This window comes from Vidua macroura, chromosome 7, assembly GCF_024509145.1.
Source record: "Vidua macroura isolate BioBank_ID:100142 chromosome 7, ASM2450914v1, whole genome shotgun sequence".
NCBI lineage: Eukaryota > Metazoa > Chordata > Aves > Passeriformes > Viduidae > Vidua > Vidua macroura.
Genome location: NC_071577.1, coordinates 14,755,649 through 14,776,949, shown reverse-complemented (window position 1 = coordinate 14,776,949; position 21,301 = coordinate 14,755,649). Strand labels below are relative to the sequence as shown.

The 21,301-nt window shown below is 43.3% G+C and overlaps 1 protein-coding gene across 3 annotated transcripts in view; it reads right to left on the bottom strand.

Moving 5' to 3' along the window:
* Positions 1-1,538: 1,538 nt before the first annotated feature.
* KLF7 (KLF transcription factor 7) overlaps positions 1,539-21,301 on the bottom strand; it is a 58,798-nt gene continuing 39,035 nt past the window's right edge. Inside the window, exons 4-6 of one of the 3 annotated variants that reach the window (XR_008437979.1) lie at positions 8,978-9,101; positions 2,363-2,651; positions 1,539-1,608 (exon numbers count right to left, since the gene is read on the bottom strand). Coding sequence is in view for 2 of the 3 variants with exons in the window: in XM_053982924.1 (XP_053838899.1) it covers positions 8,098-8,155; positions 8,978-9,101 (182 nt within the window). In the remaining variant the exon portion in view is untranslated. Of the gene's footprint in view, positions 1,609-2,239; positions 2,652-8,072; positions 8,156-8,977; positions 9,102-21,301 lie in introns of those variants that run through there. The other 2 variants (XM_053982925.1, XM_053982924.1) reach the window with 2 other exon arrangements.

Here is a 21,301-nt window from a genome sequence, read left to right as displayed (position 1 = left end):
ATGGTGGGATTCTTGGCATGTCCTGTGCAGGGCCAGAAGCTGGACTTGATGATCCTTGTGGGTCCCTTACAACTCAGGACACTCTGTGATTCTGTGATCTGGCAGGATGCTCTATTTGTTCCAACACAAACTGGATTCTAGGGCCCTCAGTCCCAGTGAAACAGCTGGGTGGAATGGCCATAAGAAGTATGCAAATACAGAAGTAGAGAAATACGAGATTGTCAGCAAGCAGTGCTCTGCAATTTTTAAATGTATACATATATATATATATAAGCATATATATATACACATATAGAGTATAGTTAGTTTTAAATCTTTGGAATAAATTCAATTTTTTCTTCTCTCTCTCTTTCTTTCTGACTTTCTTTCACTCTCTCTCATGCTCTTATCATGAATATTACATCATTGCCCCTAAAAGATGGTTAGATTTTGGTCCATATTTCATACCATATGGGCCAGACATCGTATTTCCCCCCTGTCCCCAAAGTGTTCAGTTGACAGTCACAGTGTTTTGTGAAAACTGTGAGGAAAACCAGCATCTTTTGAATAAATTCAATCTCTCACTGGAACCAAAGGTTGCAAAATGCTGAGAATTCAAGTGCCAAGGATCCCGGTGACAGCTCTTAAAAACATCTATTGAGTTTCTTGTTTGCTCTTTTTTTCCCCTTAGAGTACAATTTTACCTCCCAAAACATAAATTAAGGGAAATATTTAACAGTCAATGAGTCAAAACAGTCAAAGAAGGGCAGTTGGCTAATACATTATAAAAGAGCAGCAACCATTTGTGGACCACACGCTATTTTGTTTCATTTCTAGACACATCTTGTAGGGATGGTCCGAGAATATACAAAATATACAACCTAATGACCGCCTGCCTGCTTGCATAGGCCATTTTCATGGTCCTAAATGCAGTCTTTGGAGTCAGGGCCAGTGCCAAATAGGCTCAAATACAAGTTATGGCAATACATTTTTTAGGTTTGTTTTTTTTTTTTCCTTTTGTAATGAAGACTTTAATCCACTTTGAGCCAAAGAAATCAAATTATTATGACGGAAGGGTGAGCATGAGACTCCACTTCTCCTTGATGATTCACACTGTAGGCCAAAATGGACCTCTAGGTTAGTAATACTTTGGACCAATCATTTGGAAATGCCTCACTGCTGTATGTAAAATCCAATCCCTTCCTTCACCGCTCACATGGTTACAATTTTTCATATAGGTGTGGGCTACAGCATCAACTTGATGAACAGAAAAGCAGGACTTTGATAAACAGGCTAATGCTGAATGAAGCCATTGTACTTGGAAAAGGTTCTTGATTTCCTACTCAGAGATTGGAGTAGGATTTTTGGCTTGGGATTTTTTTTTGTGTGTAAGATGCTCAACAAACAGGTTTAAATTAAAACGTCTGCAGGTGCTCTTTACAGAAACAAAAGGCTAATGTTTTAAATTCGTTAATAGAAGAACTGCAAGAAAAAGCAACATAATTCACCACTGAATCACCGTGGGTTGTGGCTAATATGCTCACATGATGTAGAAGGAATCCTGTAGTCATGCCTGTGTGGCCAGTCCCAGACTGATATCCAGGTGAAGACAAGGAGTTCTGAAGATCACTTGTTTGTGGAGAAAAGAGAAAAAATGTTTAAGCTTCCAAACAAGCTTTTAAAGTTTTTTGTTCAAAAAATAAACAAGAAGTCCTAGCTATGGCAATAAGGTGAGGCTTACAGAGATATTAGGTGCTGTATCTCAGGGGTTTATCCCTTGGCTACTTAGCCATCACGGCAGCAGCTTCCAGAGTCCCTAGTGCATATGTTGTGCAATAGCCAAAAAAAAAAAAATTTAAATAAAAACAACCAACAAAAATATAATCCTCCATGAAGTCTACATAAACTCAGGCCAAAAAGAGGATGTTTGTGTCACAAGTGTCACTCCACAGTCTACTGCCATTAAGGCCACTGGTATTGACTTAAAAGGATCTCAATAGCTCAGTTCTGGGAAGAAGAACCAAAACCAAGACAGGTCAAAGTGTCTGTGAGAAGTCTGATACACTGAACATTAGGAATTCTCAGAGAAAGAACAAAAAACCCAAGAGGTTAATTTTGGCTACCAAACTGGGATTTGGTTTTCTAGGTCATTGTTTTCCCCCCATCTATTTAAAAAGAAAGTTAGTGCTACAAATATGCAACTTCAAGACGACATATTCTTCTACTGAGTTGCACTGAGAAGCAAGTTAGATAAGCCCCTCCTACTGCTGTCCACTCGCAGGGAAGCCTCCTCTGTTTTCTTTGATTTCCACTGGCAAAAACAGGAAACAAATCCAAGAGGGATGAAGTACTGTAAGTAACTGTTCTTTTTCACTGACTTCACCTCTATATCATTTCCTCGCCTGCATCTTCTCCCATCCAGCCGGGGCAAGGCATAAAAGAACCGATGTAGGTATTGAAGTGTAACTGGGAGCATGACACTGTGAGCATGTGGTCCCTGTACAGAGGATTACACGGGATCAAGTTCTCTTCTCCTGTAAGGTAGCACGTTGTAACTTGAGTTGCACTTTCATCTCACAACACTTAGCCCAGATGACATCCATGCCAAGCTGACTGATATTTAGATGTGTCTCTTCATGTGGAGGGCGAGGTGATCCGACCTGGAAAAACACCTGCAACATAATGCAAGCAGGAAATAAGTATAGGATTTTGGAAAACACAGTTTCTGCTCCTTCCTTGTTATGTACAGGAGAAAATACATATCCCAGTTTAGAGACATTCCTTGAGCTATCCATGGATCACCACCAAAGCCTGTGTGAACGACCTCTGTGACCACAGATAGGCAACTACCCTGGCTCTTCAGCAGTTCAAGAGACAACTTATCCTTTCCCTGTTCCTCTCCATCTCTCTTCTTTCACTGAGTCAGACATCAGGGAAGAGTGCTCATATATGCATCTGGACTATAAAACCAAGTATTTAGTATGTGTGTGTTTGCATATTAAAAAATAAATAAAACAAATCAGTTTTATTCAGCAACACCATTTTTGAAAATACCAACTTTCTCAAGTGCCCACTCCTTACAAAAAGCACCAAAGAATGATGCTAGTTTTGAAAGCTAAATTCTCATTTCTAATTCCAAACTGGAAGGAAATCTGGCTCAGACTTTGGAGGCTGACAATCCATCAGGCTTCATATCTCTCCCTTCCTCTCAGCTGGGAATCTGGGTGGTAATATGTGGATTCTGATGAATTTTATCTCCCTGAAGGATGTTGACAGAAGATATTATGCCTATTTTGTAAGAGTGACAATTGAAAGACAGAGAAGGCAAGGAAGTTGTAAATCACACAGGTGCGGTAAAACCAGGGAAAAAAAAAGAAAGCCAGGACTTGAGCTTCCAACTTCTGTTCTTTATCCACAAAGACTTTTCCATCTCATAAGAAATTATATTTATTTTTATTTTCATAAGAAAACAGTTTTTTGTCACTCTGAACATGTAGTTGGATCCTGATGAGACAGACTCGATAACTATTAGATATGGGATTGAAAGTACCAATCCATTACACCCACCATCACAGTGTCATCTAAGATATGTATGGCACTGGAAAGCAAACCACAGGAGAAGCAGGCAGTGGTTCTGGGTGCCTACCCCACAGCTCCAAAATGGAGCCTGTCACAGTGACAGGACTGAAGACACACTTAGAAATTAAACTTCTACTAGAAACTTCAGTAGAGCATTTAAAAACAGGAGGTTTTCAAGTTCCCTGCAAATTCTGGCTTACCTTCTTTCCACCTTAAGCTACAAGATACTGGCTTGTTTATTTTAAAAACATCTACTACAAATATCACACCAACCCCCACACACCTGTGGCTTTTGAGTAAACTGGTTCTGTAGGCTCCAAGAACACTAGGAAAAACTACTTACAGAACTGATTTGCCTGGCATGTCTTATCAGTGCTCCACAGAACTGGAGTATAAAGCAGCCACCAATAATGGTCTGAAGAATATCCAAATGGCTTATTGTGAGAATCAAGATAGCTCATATATGAGCGCCGAGTGTATTTTTAAAAAAGCAGTGGTTGAGTGTTTTGTAGTTTTCAGAAAGAAGAAGCAGAAGAAAAAACTGAACAACCCCCCCCCCAAAAGCCAATGCTGATAGATAAAAAAAGAACAGTCAATCTAAATATCCGAGGGATAAACACCCTAAGCAGAGAAAGGCTGAGAAAGAGAAGAACTAAAAAAATGAAACTATTTCAAATAGTTAGGGGACTTTTTGTGTCCTGCTGAAGTATTCCACTGCACATGTGATCAATCAGCATCTACAGAGATGAGTGATCAAGAGGTACATTTTTAAGACAAAGAAACCTTAAAACAAGACAACTTCCACAAGAAAAGTCATTTACTCATCTTCTGTAAATGAGCAACGAGCATAGCTCTGCTCAAGTCATCTCTTCTCTACTTGCAGGGCTTACAAGGCAGTAAATACCTTCAGAATGGCAAAAATGAGACTTCAAAATAGGATGGAGGAGGCACTCCTTCAAGGTCCTACATGAGGCACAGCAAGACACACGTGAATCTGACAATGGACACTGGACTTTCAACACAGCAGGCTCTGCACAGTTAGAATTTTCTAGCCCTAGAGTGACAAAATACATCCTTGGACCAACGTCTCTCTCATCAGTCTTAAACTGAGAAAGCAGCATGCTCTGGCTACAAGGGCTGCCAAAACAAAACAACAGCTTGAGTGGCTGCCAAAAAGACATGCACCAGCTGGCACTTCAGTCTAGGACTAGTCATAAGACCCCCACCCGAGCACAGCTTTTCCTCTCCAGTTGTCTCTTTTACAGATGCAACCCAGGAAAGTGTATGCTGAGTCACACCATAGCCAGATCTGTTAAAATTATAGATTCAGTACATTGCTTCACATCAGTAACTATCATATTAGCACCCATAATACTTTTATAGGTAATAAAATGGTGCCATATTTGCTAGTTTATAGCTAATAAAGTACAATACTAATTCTTCACATTCTCCTGCTGCCTAATTTGGTTAGTTCTATCTCTTGGTAAGGCTGGTGGATGTGGATATTTATTTTCAACTGTAAAACAGTCCATACAAAATTTCTGCAGCTAAATCACACTGTCAAAAAGCCTATTGATTACTGGACACACTTTTTTTTTTTTTTTTTTTTTTCTTTCTGGGACTAGAGGCAGCAGTGGAAGAGGCTCCACAGGATAAATTGTCAAAGGAAACTACTCTTCAAAAATCAAGGAACAGGGGCTTGCTGGTCTCTAGTCCTAGCCACGATATGAGACTTTGCTCTACACCTCTGGCTCTACACCTCTTTCAGTTCCAGACCAGCTCTGCAGATCACACGTGGGCCCATCACAGCCTTCTCTGAGGGCTTCTCCCCCCCTCAGTCTAGCTCTTCCTAGAAAGAACACTTTATGCTAGAATAAGACACTCTAATTTTAAAACTCATACAGGGATATGTGATACACAAATTCCCTGCTCCCAGACATGATTCCTTCCTTTCTCTTTTTGCTGTATCTCCTTAGCAACACAATACTGCTTGGCACTGAAGCCTCTGAAGGAGAAAAAGGGAAGGTAAGTACAATGAGAGGGAATATATCACTCAGCCATCTTTCCTACCAGCTGTGGATTTTCCACTGTGGGATGTGTTCATTCCAGCTAAGTGCACTCTCCACTTGCTATCAACAAGGAAACCATGAGCACGTGTACACATATGCAGAGAGGAACATGCATCCCAACAGTCTGGCAGTAAGCTGCTGTCTCCTAAACACCCATTTATCTAGAATCAGCAAGTGCCACTACCCTGTCAAACTCTTCCCCTTGAAGTGCTGAGGGCTTGCACTGTGTGAGGAACAACCCTAGCCTGCATTTCTGAAGAGCAAAATTCCTGGGGAATGCTAACAACGAGCATAACCCTGGCATCTGGAAGGCACTAAGGACTTTCCTGGGGTGCTTTCCACACCACTTTAGCTGATTCTCCTTTCTCTCCTGCTGCCACAAAGCTACACACCATTTTCAGTACATATGATGTTACTCAAAGCAGTGGTAGTTTGCCAGCTATGACTGACAATGTGATCTGTGGGCTGCATGGTTTTGGGATAGGGCTGGGAGAGCAGAAGAGAATCTCATCTCTTTTGTTATAAAATTTACTTTTACACAGAGGACATTAATACTTCTTTGACATTGGTCGGAAGGTGAAAGACACAAGCACATCTAAAAGCAGTCTTGGAAGGGAACTGCAGCCAGACTGTGTGAACAACATCCCCTTCTGCTATCTGAATCACCCCTTCCATGCTCTATTTGCCAAGATACAGCCTTCAGCTCTGAACAACAACAGGCATAGGACTTTTGCTACATCAGTGTTGTTAAAACAGGTCCAACCAGCTCCTTAAAACCTAACAAGCCAGCATCTCTGAGAGAGTGGCCACAGCTTCTGTCAATAATGGTGAGTGCAATAAAGGGCAGGAGTTCAAATACAGAGAAACTGTTCTCCAGCTGAAACCCTGGCTCAGGAAGGCACATCTTTAAAAGTCTGCCTACATGGCTAAAGGCAGTTTTAGGCTCATGTTTCAGTGCTTGCTTGAGGTGACCTCTGCAGCAGGTGGTAGCAAAGAGGACTGAGAATGAGAGAAGAATGAAAAACAGTAGTATGGCAGAGGGGGGCAAAGGAACAGGCGCTGTTATTCTAAAAGCTTGCAACAATTAACTGGGGGAATAAGGACAAATCTGCCTCCTATCACACAGATAGTATGGGCATAGAGTTTAACAGTACACAATCCTCAGCACTCTGGATTTTATTAATAATGTTATTCCTTCATCTACAGATTCAGCAGAAGAGCAGAAAATGCATTCGATTATTACAGGAATATATCTCTTGACTGCAGTGACTGAGTTTGCTGCTAAAGAGAAAAGCTAGGTAGAAAGGGATAATATGTGGAGGGAGAATAACGAACACTTAACAAAGGGCTGAAAGAGACCAAGGAGTTGAAAATACCGGCTGTATTTCTCTAGATCTCTGCTAAAAATATTGTTTGTCCTGACACAGAAACCCTAGGGCATGTGTATGCTTGTGTATGTTTGTGGGGCCACTCGAGGAAAGAAAAGAGAAAGGCAATGACTTACATTTAAAACAGAGAACATAATCGTTCTCATTCACAGTTCTACTTAAACAAAAGCAGAACTGCAGAGGTCCCTACTTGGCTTATCCTGTCCCTCATTCTGAGCAAACAAAAGATGATCCAGGGATAAAACAAACGATAATCCAAGAGGAAACCCTCCGTGGGGGAAGGGGGACGGGAAGAGGGGAGACAAGGGCAGAAGAGCACTTAAGGAGATGAAGCTCTTGGAAAGGCAGGATGTGAAAATGATCAAATTTCCTTCCCATAAAAGGATGGGGTCCCTTGTTTATGTTCCACACATCCTCTCTCCACGCATATTCTCTGTTGGTCTGGTGTACCCACAGGCTTCCTAGAGGCTTTATTGTATTACAAAACGTTTCCTTATCACAGTCGAGAACCTTAGTGCTGCATTAAAAAGATGGGTAATTTTCTTAAGCCTCTTTTAAAAATATATATAAATAGGATTAGCTGGATAACATGTTCAGATGCAAGCACATTATTTGATTACTCAATGGTGGATCCAGGTTTCACCCAGGGCACTGCCAATCTTCAGCTGGGGGGGTGAGTGGGGGAGAAGGGCTCATTGTTCGATCCTGTCAGTGCTGTCAAGAGTCATTACAGGGGTAATTGCTTTTGCTCCACCCTGATTTCTTATCAATTGGGATCGGGGATGTGGAGAAGTGTGTTCTTTTGGTTTTGTTTCTAAATTGAAAGAACCCAGCTTTCAAAAACACTCAGCACCAAACAAGGATGACCAGATTTTTCAGAGAAGCTCAGTATTTACTGAAGCAGCTAAAGCAGCGAGGGCTGTACAAACGAACGGCGGTGAGAGCTGCAAGGGCGGCTCTGCCAGGGAGCTGCTTGGGTGCTCAGCTCAGCCTCAGCTCCGAGTCGTTTCCGAGTCCCAGGGCACTGCTGCGTGACAGGAACCTCGGCCCTGCGCACCTGTCAGGCTTTCAAATCTGGGCCCTCACAGAATGAAGGTGAAGAGTATTTCCCACTTCAAACAGATGTCAAGAGATTTAAAACTGTAGGAAAAGATTCACTAATTAGCAGGAATGTGCAGAGATCACTGATCTTGGACAAAACAACCCCATGAACTTAAACAGTAAAATGTGTCTAAATCACTCTTGGGCTTTTGAGAATGGTGCCCTTTGTTGTCTTTTCTTTAGGAGCCCTGGACTCAGTGCTAAGAGAAGACAACAATCATACAGAAATGCAATGCTTTTTCCCTAGAGGTTTCCTATAGATTTGGGCCACTTGTGGCACAGCAGCTACACACTCCCCATTCCTCCTGACATACACCAATGTTTTTATGAGGCCCACCCTGCCAAAATGCAAGTACCCAAGAGTGGTGCTTGGGGTAGTCCTTGAAGCAGAGCAAATAGGGTGAGCTTTGCCTTTGTGAGCAAAGCAAGCTTACAGGATCAGGAGACAAAAAGCTTGGCGAGATGCTTTGTGGAGAGGTCCATCACTGAAATGGTCTAAGGCCCTCTGGATGTCTTCTCTGCTTTAAGAGTATTAACAAGACCTGCCCTATGAACTGAATCCTGTGCTCACAGTAGACACCAGCAGGGCTCAGTCAGGCCTACACCTGGTCCCACATTTTGTTCTGTGACGTGGGATTAGACTGCTTAGAAAGAATTCCCCATCTGCCAGCCTGCCTGGCCACTAAGGCAGAGAGGACAGGAGCTGAGCAGAGGTTCCCTCCATGGTACAGGGATTCAGGCAGTGGGACAGAAGGGGCCTCTCTGCTGGGAGCCAGGTCTCTTGTTTCTGGGAGCTGGCAGCTCCCTGCCAGTCACAAAAGTCCACAGGTTTCTTGAACACCACGTTAGGAGCTGCATTACCTGTCACAATGGTTGCATTTAAAGGGCTTTGCACCCGTGTGCTTTCTGTAATGCCTCGTGAGCTCGTCGCTCCGTGCAAAACGCCACTCGCACCCTTCCCACGAGCACTTGTAAGGCTTCTCACCTGCAGAGGGGAGGAGAGAACAGTCAGTGTGGCAGCAGCATTACTGAGCACTCAAAAGCCCCATGTCCTCCCGCCCTGCCTCTAACCCATCCGAGTAGTTTAGCCCTTCATACAATTCAAGGTCAGCATGGGATGCAAATAACCTAGGGCTTGTGATGTATTGTACTGAGGATAGTTCCAGATTTTACCACAGCTGAAATTCTCACACAACCTTATATCTTGTTTCTAACAAAACCATGCAACTGGCCTTTGAAGAAGCCTTAAGAATGCCCTCAAATGTCTAAGCAGCTGTGTGGCTGAAGCTTGATTTTCAAACAGCTTTTCAGCTCACTCTAACCTTGCCAGATGTATTACTGCGGTACTTGAGTGACTGTACTAACACCTGAACACTGTACAGGGGTGCACCACTCCTGAGTGACCACCACTACTGCATCACATGCTTTACCCTGATTCTATTTACCCTTTGTGTGGCCAGCCTCACATCTGCTCCCCTCAAGCATTCATGCCTGCTGCCCCCAAGGACTGCACCTTTTTTACTTGCTTCTACAATATCTACTCCTGGGACCAAGAAATTATGTGTCAGGTCATCGAGTGTGAGAGGATGCACTTTTACTTCTTTGAATCAGCTGGTCCTTCAGGCTTCTTGCACTATACCTTCATCAGCTGTTATTCTGCCCCAAAATATTAACAGTACCATTGAAGGCAGTGAAATGGTGTAGTGGTAAGACAGGAGAGATTCTAGTCTGCTGGTAGGAGTTGGACTCAATGATTCTTGTGGGTCCCTTCCAACTCAGGATATTCTATGATTCTATGCTCACATCTATCTTCTAATGCACATCAGTCTCTGCAGATCAAAGTCTGCCATGGTGTAACATCTGTGGAGTCATTAACACCTTCTGATGAAGAATCCCAAGTCATGACTCCCTTTTCCTTTTCAGTGCACATGCATTGGTGTGCATTCAAATTTAACATCTCCCTCCCACAACAAATGCTCCAGTGCATCTCCTCCTATAGTAACTCCATGTCACTCTTCACCATGCAGTCAGTTGAGATAAAATTCAGACAAGAAATCACCTTCACTACCAAGCTTCTAAGTGGATTATTACTTATTTATTTGTTCTTAAAATTGCTAAGAAGGTAACCTTAAAAACCCACCATGGGCCACACCGAGGCTACAGTCTGTAAGACCTCTCTAGGCCAGTCACATGAAACAATCATTTGACCACAGCAGACAATGCAGAGACACAGCTTCCTATATTTATTGTGTCTATTCAGCAACTAGAAGAGTAAGATCTGGATATGGAACACCTATGTATACCATGATGATGAACTGGAGACACAAAAAGAGCAAGAAAAGTGAAAAGGGAAAGAAAATTGCAGCAAAATACATGAAAAAAATGCTATTCTCTGGTTTGTGAGTTTCTGCAGACTTCTTGTTGCACAGGCAGCTCTGCTGAACAGTAGTCATCTGCCCCAGACAGAACAGTAGAATGGGCTGAGACTGTAACTGAAGTTGAGCCATTTTATTGGCCTTTGAGAAGTTTCTTTGGCTCAGTATTTCAATTAAAGGATTCACTGGGATGAAGATGTGAAGAGGGGGCAGCAGCTGGCAAGACTACACCAAAATATCCATTTATCCTACAGTCTTTGAATGAAGAAAGGCCAGCCTGGATGTCCCTGCTGTGAGTCACAGTCCCCCATGGGAAAATGCCCAACAGGACAATGGACTGAGCCAACAATAACCTACCCCACTTAGAATGTGCCTTCTTGGTCATCTCTGCAGATTAACCTCTTGTTCCTTTATTCTTTGGATGTCTTCAGGAAAATAAGAAGTTAGAATCTTCTTAGTGAAAAAGATGCTGGTGTTTTGTTTCTGGGCTGGTTACTCAACTGTACCTCAAACACTGTCCCCAGTGCTGGTCCCTGGAGCTGCAGTTGCAGCAGTTGCAGCAATCTCCCCCCAGCCCTTTGCATCCTACCTGGCACACAGCATCTGCTCTCCTCAGGAAAAAGGGATTTCCCAGGCCTGATCCTGTGCCTGTGATGGAGCACCAGTTTGTCTGAACAGTTCATGCATTATTTTAAAAAGCTGTCAGTTAACAAGCCTCAATGTTAATGCAGTTCCTTGGTTCTCTGACGCTCTCTAGTGCCTACCTTAGAGTGGAGACAGCCAGGCAGGGAAACTGCCTTGCAGCACATTTGCCACACACACTGCAAAGCAAATGCAGAAGACAACTGCTCAGCCAAATCTGGCAGGTACAGCCAGTCTGAAGGATACAGTCATCCACAGAGCAGAAGGGTGAAGAAAAAGCATCTTGGGCTTTCTGTGAAACTATAGAGGCTACTAGGATTGAAGTGGAGTTTGGCTTGTTAAAATTTGTCAAGAGCTTTGAAAATATACAGTGCTACAAGAGACAGAAAAGCCAAGCACGATTACTGGTGAATCCAAGGAATGACACATATCTCTGCTACTTGCTGCAAGGGCTCCTCTCCCAAGTGTTCCAGCTTTAGCCTTCCACAGCCCTGAGCTGAGTTTTGTTTTTCCTTTGTAACCCAAGCCCTGTTCAGCAAAATGTCAGACAGTACCTCTCAGTGCTCCAGACTGCACACTGCCATACCAGGCTCCCAGTAGACAAGGTAAATGCAAAGGAGCACAGTGACCTTTAAAGCCATGCCAGACGGCTCCTTGACCCAGAGACCTCAAAGACATTAGATTTCCTCCCCTCCTGCAGATACTCAAAAACACAAGAGGGAAGGAGAAGAGAGATCTGCCTGTCCCTGCATGTGAAGACTAAAAACAAACTGCTCCTTTAATGGCTGCTTTCACCTTACATGAAGATGAAATGGAAGTGTATCTTGCCAAGGTGCACATATGTAGAAAGCATGGGAACGAAAAAGGGGGGAGGATCCTCCTACCTCACTACTGGCAATAGGAGGGAGAAAAAATGGGAACGTTCCTTTCCATGTGTTAGGCTGCTCTTCTCTTGTTCAGAGGATTAGTGGACTAAAAAGATAGATGATGAAATCTTCTTCTGCTGAAGGCAATGGCAAAACTCCTACTCGCTTCTACAGGGCCAGGATCTCCCTCTTTTTAAGAAATTAATTAGGAGCTGCAAATCCAATTAAAAATAGGAACATCATGGAGTTGTGTCACACTGACTTTTTTCTAATTTCTCAAATTAAAAACCACATTCAAAACTTGTGCCTGCAAGCCACTCCCAGGAAGGAGGCTCTACTCCTTAAGTCACCTTTATTTAACACAAGGATCTATGCAGTCCTTAAACAAATCCATAAATCCACATTTATACAAATGCACTCAATGGAGGAGCCAGTGCTCATCCAAAAGAAGCCAATACCTAGGAACATGTTAAATACTCAGTTCTTTCAGTTCAGAACTTACTCCACACCAAGGTGCTGGCTCGGATTCCACATACCCATAAATGTACCTAGGAAGCAGTGCAGATATATTCAAGCAGTGAATTATGCAATTTTCCTAGATGAGCTGTGTTTAAAAAAATGTATCATTTGCTTAGGGAAAATCTGTAAGCAACATAGAAATACTGGCTTTCAGTTGTTTCTACTTTTTCCCTTGGGAGTCAGAGACACTACCCAGTGATTCCAAGCTTACTGACTTGTAGTTTCCATGGGCAGTGCAGCAGAGTGAAGGAGAGCTGCAGTGACACAGTGGGTGCACAGGACCCAACACCCACACTGTGTGCATTGGAAGGGTGTTATTTCTGGCTGGCCACAGCCTTGTCCTGCGGCTGGAGCCAGGCCATAGGTAAAGTATGCCAGCTGTGCACTCACACAGCAGCTCCTGGGACAGGAAAAAATCCCCACATCTACACTCTGGCCAGGCTGAACCAAAGGCTCATCTCAAAAGAGGTCACTTTATCACCAGGAAACACTCACATCAGACACATCTGAGTTGCCTGGTGAGGGTCCTGGAGAAGCAGCCTGCACACACCTCCTTGTGCACAAAGCCATGTCCTGAAACCTACTGGTCTGGAAGGGCTGTATCACCAAAACAGTCCTACAGAAATGCTATTAGCCCTCCAGATATACTTTAGGGTTTCAGTCCATCATGACTGCACACTTCTGTGAAGCAGCCTCTCTTCACTGTGGCTGTGTCCTTTGGTCCATACCTCATTTTAACCTTTTTCATGTTCCTAGAGCACATTTTATACCCTGAAACTAGCATGCTTGGGGAGTAGACTCTCTGTTCTGCTTCTGCTTATGGCACATCACCCAACTGAGCTCTTCTTCCAAAGTATCCCCAAAGCACATTTCAGTACAGTCTGGCCCCCCATCCTCTATTTCATCCAGCCTGGTCCAATCTGGTAACTGGAGGACAGAGACCTTTGAAAATTTATGGGAAACATGCAATAGTGAAGCTAAAATTATAAGTCATAACAAAAAATCCATCAGACTTTGGCAGCCCTGAAATCGGGTCACTATTCCTTTTGTGACTAAGATGAATGCAAGACTAAATATTAGGCATCTAGTTGCAAAAATAAACAAATGATTGGTACAGCTTTCTCTTGAAAGCCAAAAATTTATCATTTGAAAGTATGAAAAGTCAAGCACACAATCTCATTTACAGTCCTGTGGTAAATACACACTAGATTTCCAGCAAAACATGATGGATATAGTTGGGTTGGTTCTGTATGACCACCACACTGGTCTTTGGAACTTCTTCCTCCATTTCCAGCCTTGGGAATTCTTGGTGAGTTTCGTCTCATGCAGCTTTAGATATTGAAAGCCATCATCTGACACTGCCACCTATGGCATTCTTTTTCAAGTTATTAGGGAGGCAAGGCAAGGGTGGACTGTGACACATCATACCCAGGCAGACTGGAATTGGAGGTGAATTTGTCTACTTTGATGGTGCAGGGGGCCAGGCAAGCAGCTTGCTGCACACACCTGTATCTTTGCTCTCCAGGCACAAACCAGAGAACATCAGGTTTTTGCTCCAACACATATTTAAATTGTAAACCCTGTACAAACCTTCACAAGCAAATATTTCCTCACAAAACACAACAATAGGGATGTTGTCTATTCTCAAGATACAGAGACCCCCTGTCCTTGCCACTTACATCCCACAGGCACCCTCAAGGTCCCAGACATATTTCTCTTGTCCAAGAAGTAAGGCAATGTTTGCTAAGACATCTCAGAGAGGCTGTTTCAGCAGAGTGATTAGTAGAAACATTAGGTTACAGGACACAGAGGTACCTACTCAAGATCAGCTGAGGACATGATCACAAAACTACAGCACACAATGGGCACATTATACTTCTTATAGCTGCATTGTTTATTGCCAATCCCAAGGGTTAAAAAGTCATGAGTGCACTCTTCTACAGAAATAATGAGATTTTAAAGAAGAAAACAATAATATTCAGACATCATTTGCCTTTTGCTTTGTATATAACCTAGGGCCATGGTTTTAAACCTCTCTTTGCAGCCCTGCAGGCTAGGAACATTTAATTTGAAATACAGAGGAAGAAATTTGCTCTCTATTCCCCAGATTTCAACAGCAGGGACTTTAAGAAGAAAACCCTCCAGATTTAGGGATGTGCACAATAAGATCACAGAGTTCCAGTGTCATGGGGTGAAACCATGGCTCCATCCAAGTCATTAGGCTCAAGTTTCACCCTGTATCTTTATGGAATTGAAAGCAAAGATATTATGATTATCCATCCATCCATATCTATTTCCTTACCCCTCCCGGCACTCTCCTGCAGGGCACTTAGTAAAACAATCAAGTAGTTTAAGCTCCCAGTCCTGCAGCGAGCTTCAGAGGAGAATCACAGTCAAAAGCTTTGCTGATATTCTCTGTGCTAAAATGTGGTAGTGTTATGGGACTGCTTTAGTCCCTTGACACTCCTTTTTGATTCAGCCAAAAATGTTTAAAGAAACTGAGGGGAAACCCCCAAATTTTGCCTATATGCATATTTTGAAGGTTATTCAAAGCAAACATTAGTTGCACTATGTTTGAAGAGTTCCTTAATATTATCCTTATCCTTAATACATAGCTACACAAAGCTAGCATGTGGAAGCATGTTTAAGAAAACAACAGAAAAAAAACAGCATGTGTTATAATCCACTGAGAATTTTTCTTATATAGTTTCAAAATCCTAGAAAAAGTTGTCTGAAAGAAACACAAATATTTCCTTCCTTTTTATAATTTGTGATTTTAAAACAATTTAAAATGAAATTAGTTCTAAAAGTCTCAATTTCTAAAAGTATGTATTGAAAGACAGTTTCAGCTACACTTGTTTCAAGATTGATGTTCCCAGAGAACTAGACAAACTGCAAAATTACAACTGAAAAAAGGAATTAAATGCAAGATTTCTTGCCTGTATTTTTCCTATATGGAAGTTCTGGGGGTCTGATATGTTTGAAGAATCAAGTAGTGTTTTTTAAGAGTGTTTTAATAACTTTCCTTGCTACCCTAAGTGTGTTTTAATGATTTTTCTTGCTCCCCTTCTTGAGAAATCCTTTTGGGACCTACTGTTCCTGGGCTGGTGAGTGGGACCATGCTGTTGCAGGAGCAGCAGTGTCACTGCAGGATGAACCCAGGCGTCCTTCAGAGGTCAGTGCCTGTGCGGATGCTGCTGCTGCAGACACAAGTCCCTCAGAAGTGCCAGAAGCTGGTGTGGTTTTGGGGGGGAAGCAGCCCCCACAGCACCTCGCAGAGAAATGCCAGGCAGGCATTCCTAGTTGCTCTGCAGTTTATGATGAAAGTCTGCCTCAGCACAATGAGAAGCCTATTGTGGAACTTCACATTACCAATATTTTATATTTATGTAGCACTCTTCATCTCCAAGGGTCCCTGAGAGCTTTACAAGCTACATACATGGCATACCAATGAAGCCAAGCCATAACTCTTCTAATTAGCTGAACATCAGCACACAGCACATGGCACAACAGAAAATGTTACTGGTCACTCCTCTCTTCCTATGTAAAGTGCTATATGAGATTTAATAGAAACATATCTCAGAAGGACGTTTGGGTTTAAGGACCACTGAAAAAAGAAATCTAACAAGACAGGTCTCCTTAACATCAGTGCCTGTCTTCCCTCATTACATATATACACTTTGTCAAATATGAGACACAGAAGAGGAGCTGCCCCAGACCCGCTCCCCACTTTAACACCAGATTCAGCACGTTACCATCACATGGCTCAGGCAGGTGTTCTGCTGGTGAAGTTACAAAAAAGCTGGTGAGCAGCTGCAGTCCAGATCTCAACAACATCAGCCTCTTTTTAAGATTAGTAAGTTCATTTCTTTAGCAAAAAGGAAGAGCAGGCTATTTAATACACACATCCTCTGGAGATCAATGCTAATATCTAAGCGTATGTGCATGCAACCCATCAACCAGTAAAACTAATTACAAAAATCAATTTCAGATACTTTTCTGAGCCTTTCATTCCTCAATATACTCCTAATTGATTTTTGTTGGAGAATAGAAAGCCTAATTAATATTTTTATTATTTAAAAGGAATGCAAAGGAGGGGGCAATGGTGAGTGCTTAACTGGTCCGCCAATGTTTTCTACACAAAAAAAGAGAAAAAAATTAAAATTGGCAGTTTTGCCACCTGCTGGAAAAATGGAAAAGCCTTTGAAAGGGTGACAAAGCACAAGAGAAAAGCTGGCAGAAGACAGTATGGGGCAGAAGAGGAATGTGACAGGACTGTGAAATACACAATGTGAGAAGGTTGTACCTATTTTTAGAAGGGCAGGGATGATCAAGTGTAAAAGCAGTACATTTCCATGAATGATGTACAGCTCCTTTCATCCAAAAAGGTCAGAAGTGCCCTTATAGAGAGGTGACTCTGATCATATTTATATTAGAGATGGGGGGAAAGAGGTTAAGAAGGAGACCCAATGTCCAATCAGTCCTTCTACAAACTTCAAAGCTCCGGATTAGTTCCTAAGGGCCTTGCCAAGGCTTGTCTACGAAGCCAGCAGCAGTCTTCAGCATGTAGCCATTCAGGACACAAAAAGAAACCAATTTTTGCATTATGTCTTACGCACACACAAGCACCTAACACACATCCACAAAGCCCACTTGCCTAGCTGAAAAGCAGAGAAAAGCAAAGCATGTAGCAACATTCAAAGAAATGGAAATGTTTCATTTTCTACTCAAGAGGCTGCATTTAACAAGCGCGCATTGCCCTCCATACTGAGCCCTGAAGGAGGGGAGGAACGCCTGGCTTTATCTCTTTGGGTCTGTGCAAGACTCCCATTGAGAGTGATAAAGCCTTTGCAATGTGCTCCCCGTTCAAACCCCTCTCCACAGCTCCTCTTTGAAGGAAGCTCCTCGATGGTGGAGAGCAGGGCTGGGGGACAGATGCTGGTGCCGGTCTGAGCAAGCACACAAGCCCAGCTTCTGCCCTATTAATTGCCAGCACATCCTCCCCTGGGCCGGGCCCTGGGGACAGCAGCAGAGCGATAGGGACACGCGAGCACCCGGCAGCAACACCACAGCAAAACTACCCAATTTAGCCTCCAGAATAAGTGAGTGTGGAGGGAGGAGGAAAATTTTAACAAATAAAAAAGAAGAAAAGGAGAGGGAAGGGAGAGGAAGGGAAGGGGAAGGGGAAGGGGAAGGGGAAGGGGAAGGGGAAGGGGAAGGGGAAGGGGAAGGGGAAGGGGAAGGGGGGAAGGAAGGGGAAGGGGGGGAGGGGGGAAGGAGAGAAGGAGGAAAAGGAGGAAAAGGAAAAGGAAAAGGAAAAGGAAAAGGAAAAGGAAAAGGAAAAGGAAAAGGAAAAGGAAAAGGAAAAGGAAAAGGAAAAGGAAAAGGAATGGAGTTGCTTGGCAACGGGCGGGCAGAAGCAGCTGTGCAGCAGTTCGGGCTGGCCGGCCGGCGGGGCTGGCCCATTAGCACCCCACATCTCATGCATTTCGTGCCGGGGTCTCCTAGTAACAGCCTGTGCACGCCGGGCTGTTGCGCTTCCCCTCCTCTCCTCCTGTTTCTCTCGATCACGCGAGGCATCGCTGTTTGCCCTAATTACACATTCTCTGCTGCTTCAAGCTGCCATTACTTCGGTCCCCAGAGGAGCAGCAAGAAATTTTTAAAAATGTCCTCTAATAAGGGCTTCTAGTTTCAGATTCTGCGGAGCTCTGCAAGCTCAAAGATGCAAAGCAAGGTAGCAGTGGCAGAAAGAACAGATGAAAAAGGAAAAAAAATTCAGCAGCTCACTGGATCAGATTTTTCCAGCACTCTGAAACATGTTATCTTCCCTTTGTTTTTTGTAAGTATCTTAGAGGGTGGACAATGAGATAGCCTTTAAGGGACATGGTGCATATTTGCGTAATCCAGAGCAGTGTATCAAACGTGTTCCTTGGAAACCTATGGTTTAGGTCAAGAGAAATTCCAGACTATAGACAAACAGGCCAAAAAATATGAGATGCATGTATCATGGACTGTGTTGAGAAATGACAAAAAAAATCTAAGAGGAACAGACTCCCCTTTTCCAGATGCTAACATTTTTAATGGTTTTGCTCCATATTTTTGCTAATGAATGTGAGGTTTGCGTATTCAAACTATTGCCGTGCTGATGTTTTTCAGTATTTACCATCTTCTCCCTTTAGTCACTAGAAAATCAGAGAAAAGATGACCAAAAGAATGATGCAGACTGGCAGAGACAGCACAGGAATAAAACACGAGGGGAAAATAACATACATTCCTTCTGATTTCCCACTTTTGTCAACAACAAAAATGGAAAAAGATCCAGGATCTCAATCATTCAGATACTGAATATGATTTGGGGATAAATGGAAAAGGGAAATAATGTGCTTGGGTTTAAAGAATACACTGGCAAGTTCTCTCACTAAAGGCTGCCCTGGTGCCAAGGCAGAGCTACCTACATGCTGGCAGGCACAGTTTGAAGGAGATCCCACCCTTCCTGGTGCTTTCTCTGTCCTTGGGCACAGCTGGCAGGCGGCACCCAGTTGCTCCACACTGAGCAGGGCTCAGTAGAAAGGCCTTGGCAATGCTGCTGGGCAGCCCTTGGTGAACCAAGCAGACTAATCTCAAGAGCACAAGGCAGTGAGTAAAGATAATTAATTTTACCAGCTAGGAAGATTCCCCATCTGGATTCAGAAAAGGCACAAAGGATTACCTGTAGCACCCAGATCATTCATGCTGCTGGGTGAATGTAAGTAACCAAAGGAGAACGCAAAGGTATTACGACTTTCCATTGCTGGGTGACACTGTGTCTTCAGGGAGAAAAATCAAAAAATAAAGAAGTTTTCTGTATGAAACATGTTTACTAACATTCAAAGCCAAACAAAGCCCAGGAAAAAATCACCTTTGGCATTCTACGGGTCTCACAAAGAATTAATGATAAAATATCACTCATATGGAAGTCGATTTACAATGGATCATAGCTTAATCAATTCAAGTTAATTTTTACCCAGATATTCACAGATAAAAGTCTTCTATTATTTTCAACTACATGAGCCAAGTTTTTAGTTAAACTTGTTACACTGTGCACAGTTATTTTCTCCCTGCCTCTCTCCAACACACATGCTCCGATTTCTAAAATAACAAACAACAACCATACTGGAAAAAAAACCCAAATGTGGAAAATTTCACCCTGAAGAAGGAAAGGCTTTGCAAACTTTACAGGTGACCAACAAAATGTACAAATGGAAGTTTATGTTAACTAAGCTATTAAGACCTTTCTGTGTGTGGTGAGAGTCCAGATGTACAGGAGGAAGGAATAAATCCCCACTAAGCCTCTGAATGTGCACGGCCATACAGTTGAGTACACCTTTCTTTCAGAACTCAGCTGGGCATCAGCTTTTATCTTGAAACTCATGTCTGTCATCATTAGCGTAACTAGCATGCTTGCAAATGTTTTTTCAGCATTCAGTTTTTGCAGCCAAAATTTTCAGTTCTGAGTTTTGAAAGCCAGACATCTTCAGGAACAAATCTACCTAACACACATTTGTGTGCTTATTTGCAAATGGGGACTTCTGGAATTCCAAACTGGCCTGCAGTGTTTTAAAGATTTTGATTCTTATCAAGCCTTCTTATCATATCTAAAGCTGACCAAAGATTTTGGTTCTGCAGTCGTTGTCCTGAAACAGGTGGCTTCACCCACTGTGCAAGAAGGGGTGCTGCGTGGCAAATCCACAAAGGTGAGTGTAGATGTGTTACCTATTGCTTTAGTGAGAATCTAAATCACCACACATGTTATGAAGAGAGTAAGCCCCCTTGAAATTTTATATGGTATACTGTATCCAATTGACATTGTGGTGGTAAAAGGTGATAAAACACATGTGAAAGGTAATGGTATGTTGAGAATGATCTATTATTCCTCTTACAGGTCAGTTTGTCCAAGACCCTGCTCAAGAGGGCTTAAGATTTTTTGTCAAAATGCATGAAATTTTGGCTTTCCTCTTAACATGGGTTGACACTTTGCCCTCAAAGAGGATTTTCTGTGGAAACATATCATGGCTGCTCAGCTGGGACACGGCACTGAATGCAGCTTGGATGGAGTCTGGGCACAGCTCACAGTGCAAATCCTGTGGGACACAGTGCCACTCCACTGCTGGGCTCAGTGCCTGCCAGCAGGCATAGCAGTGGGACAGGCTTCAAAATCCATCTACCTAGGTGCTTCCCAGCTCCATTTTGGCTTCTATTGCCTGTCAGCCAGGCAGAAAACATCTCTGTGACATCACAGAGCCCTGTGTGACAGCAGCCCATGATGTCACACTGCCAACACGTGCAAGCACATAGAGACTGGGCAGCCCGGAACATCACAGCCTGAACTCCGACCAACATGGCACGCCGAGGCAGCTCACGTGTCAAGATGTCACCCCTGCAAAGGACCAGAATGAAGCTCATCCTGGTGGTCTTCCTGACCATGGTGCTCCACAGGCTGTCTCTGTCATTCACTGCCGCCACATATTCGGCCAAAGAATGGACCAGCAGCCTAGACCCTTGCAATCCCAAAGCCTGGGTGAGGTTCAGGATGGGCATCGTTCCCGAGGGTCCAAAGAAACCGCCTGTTGTCACCAACCACCTGTTGTCACTGGGTGAAGTTCAGGATGGGCATCGTTCCCGAGGGTCCAAAGAAACTGCCTGTTGTCACCAAGAGCATGACTGCTGAAAGGACCAGCATCACCTGCCTTTGCAATTGCCAGGACCAGGTCAGGGAGAGGCTGGACATCGCTCCTGAGTGACTG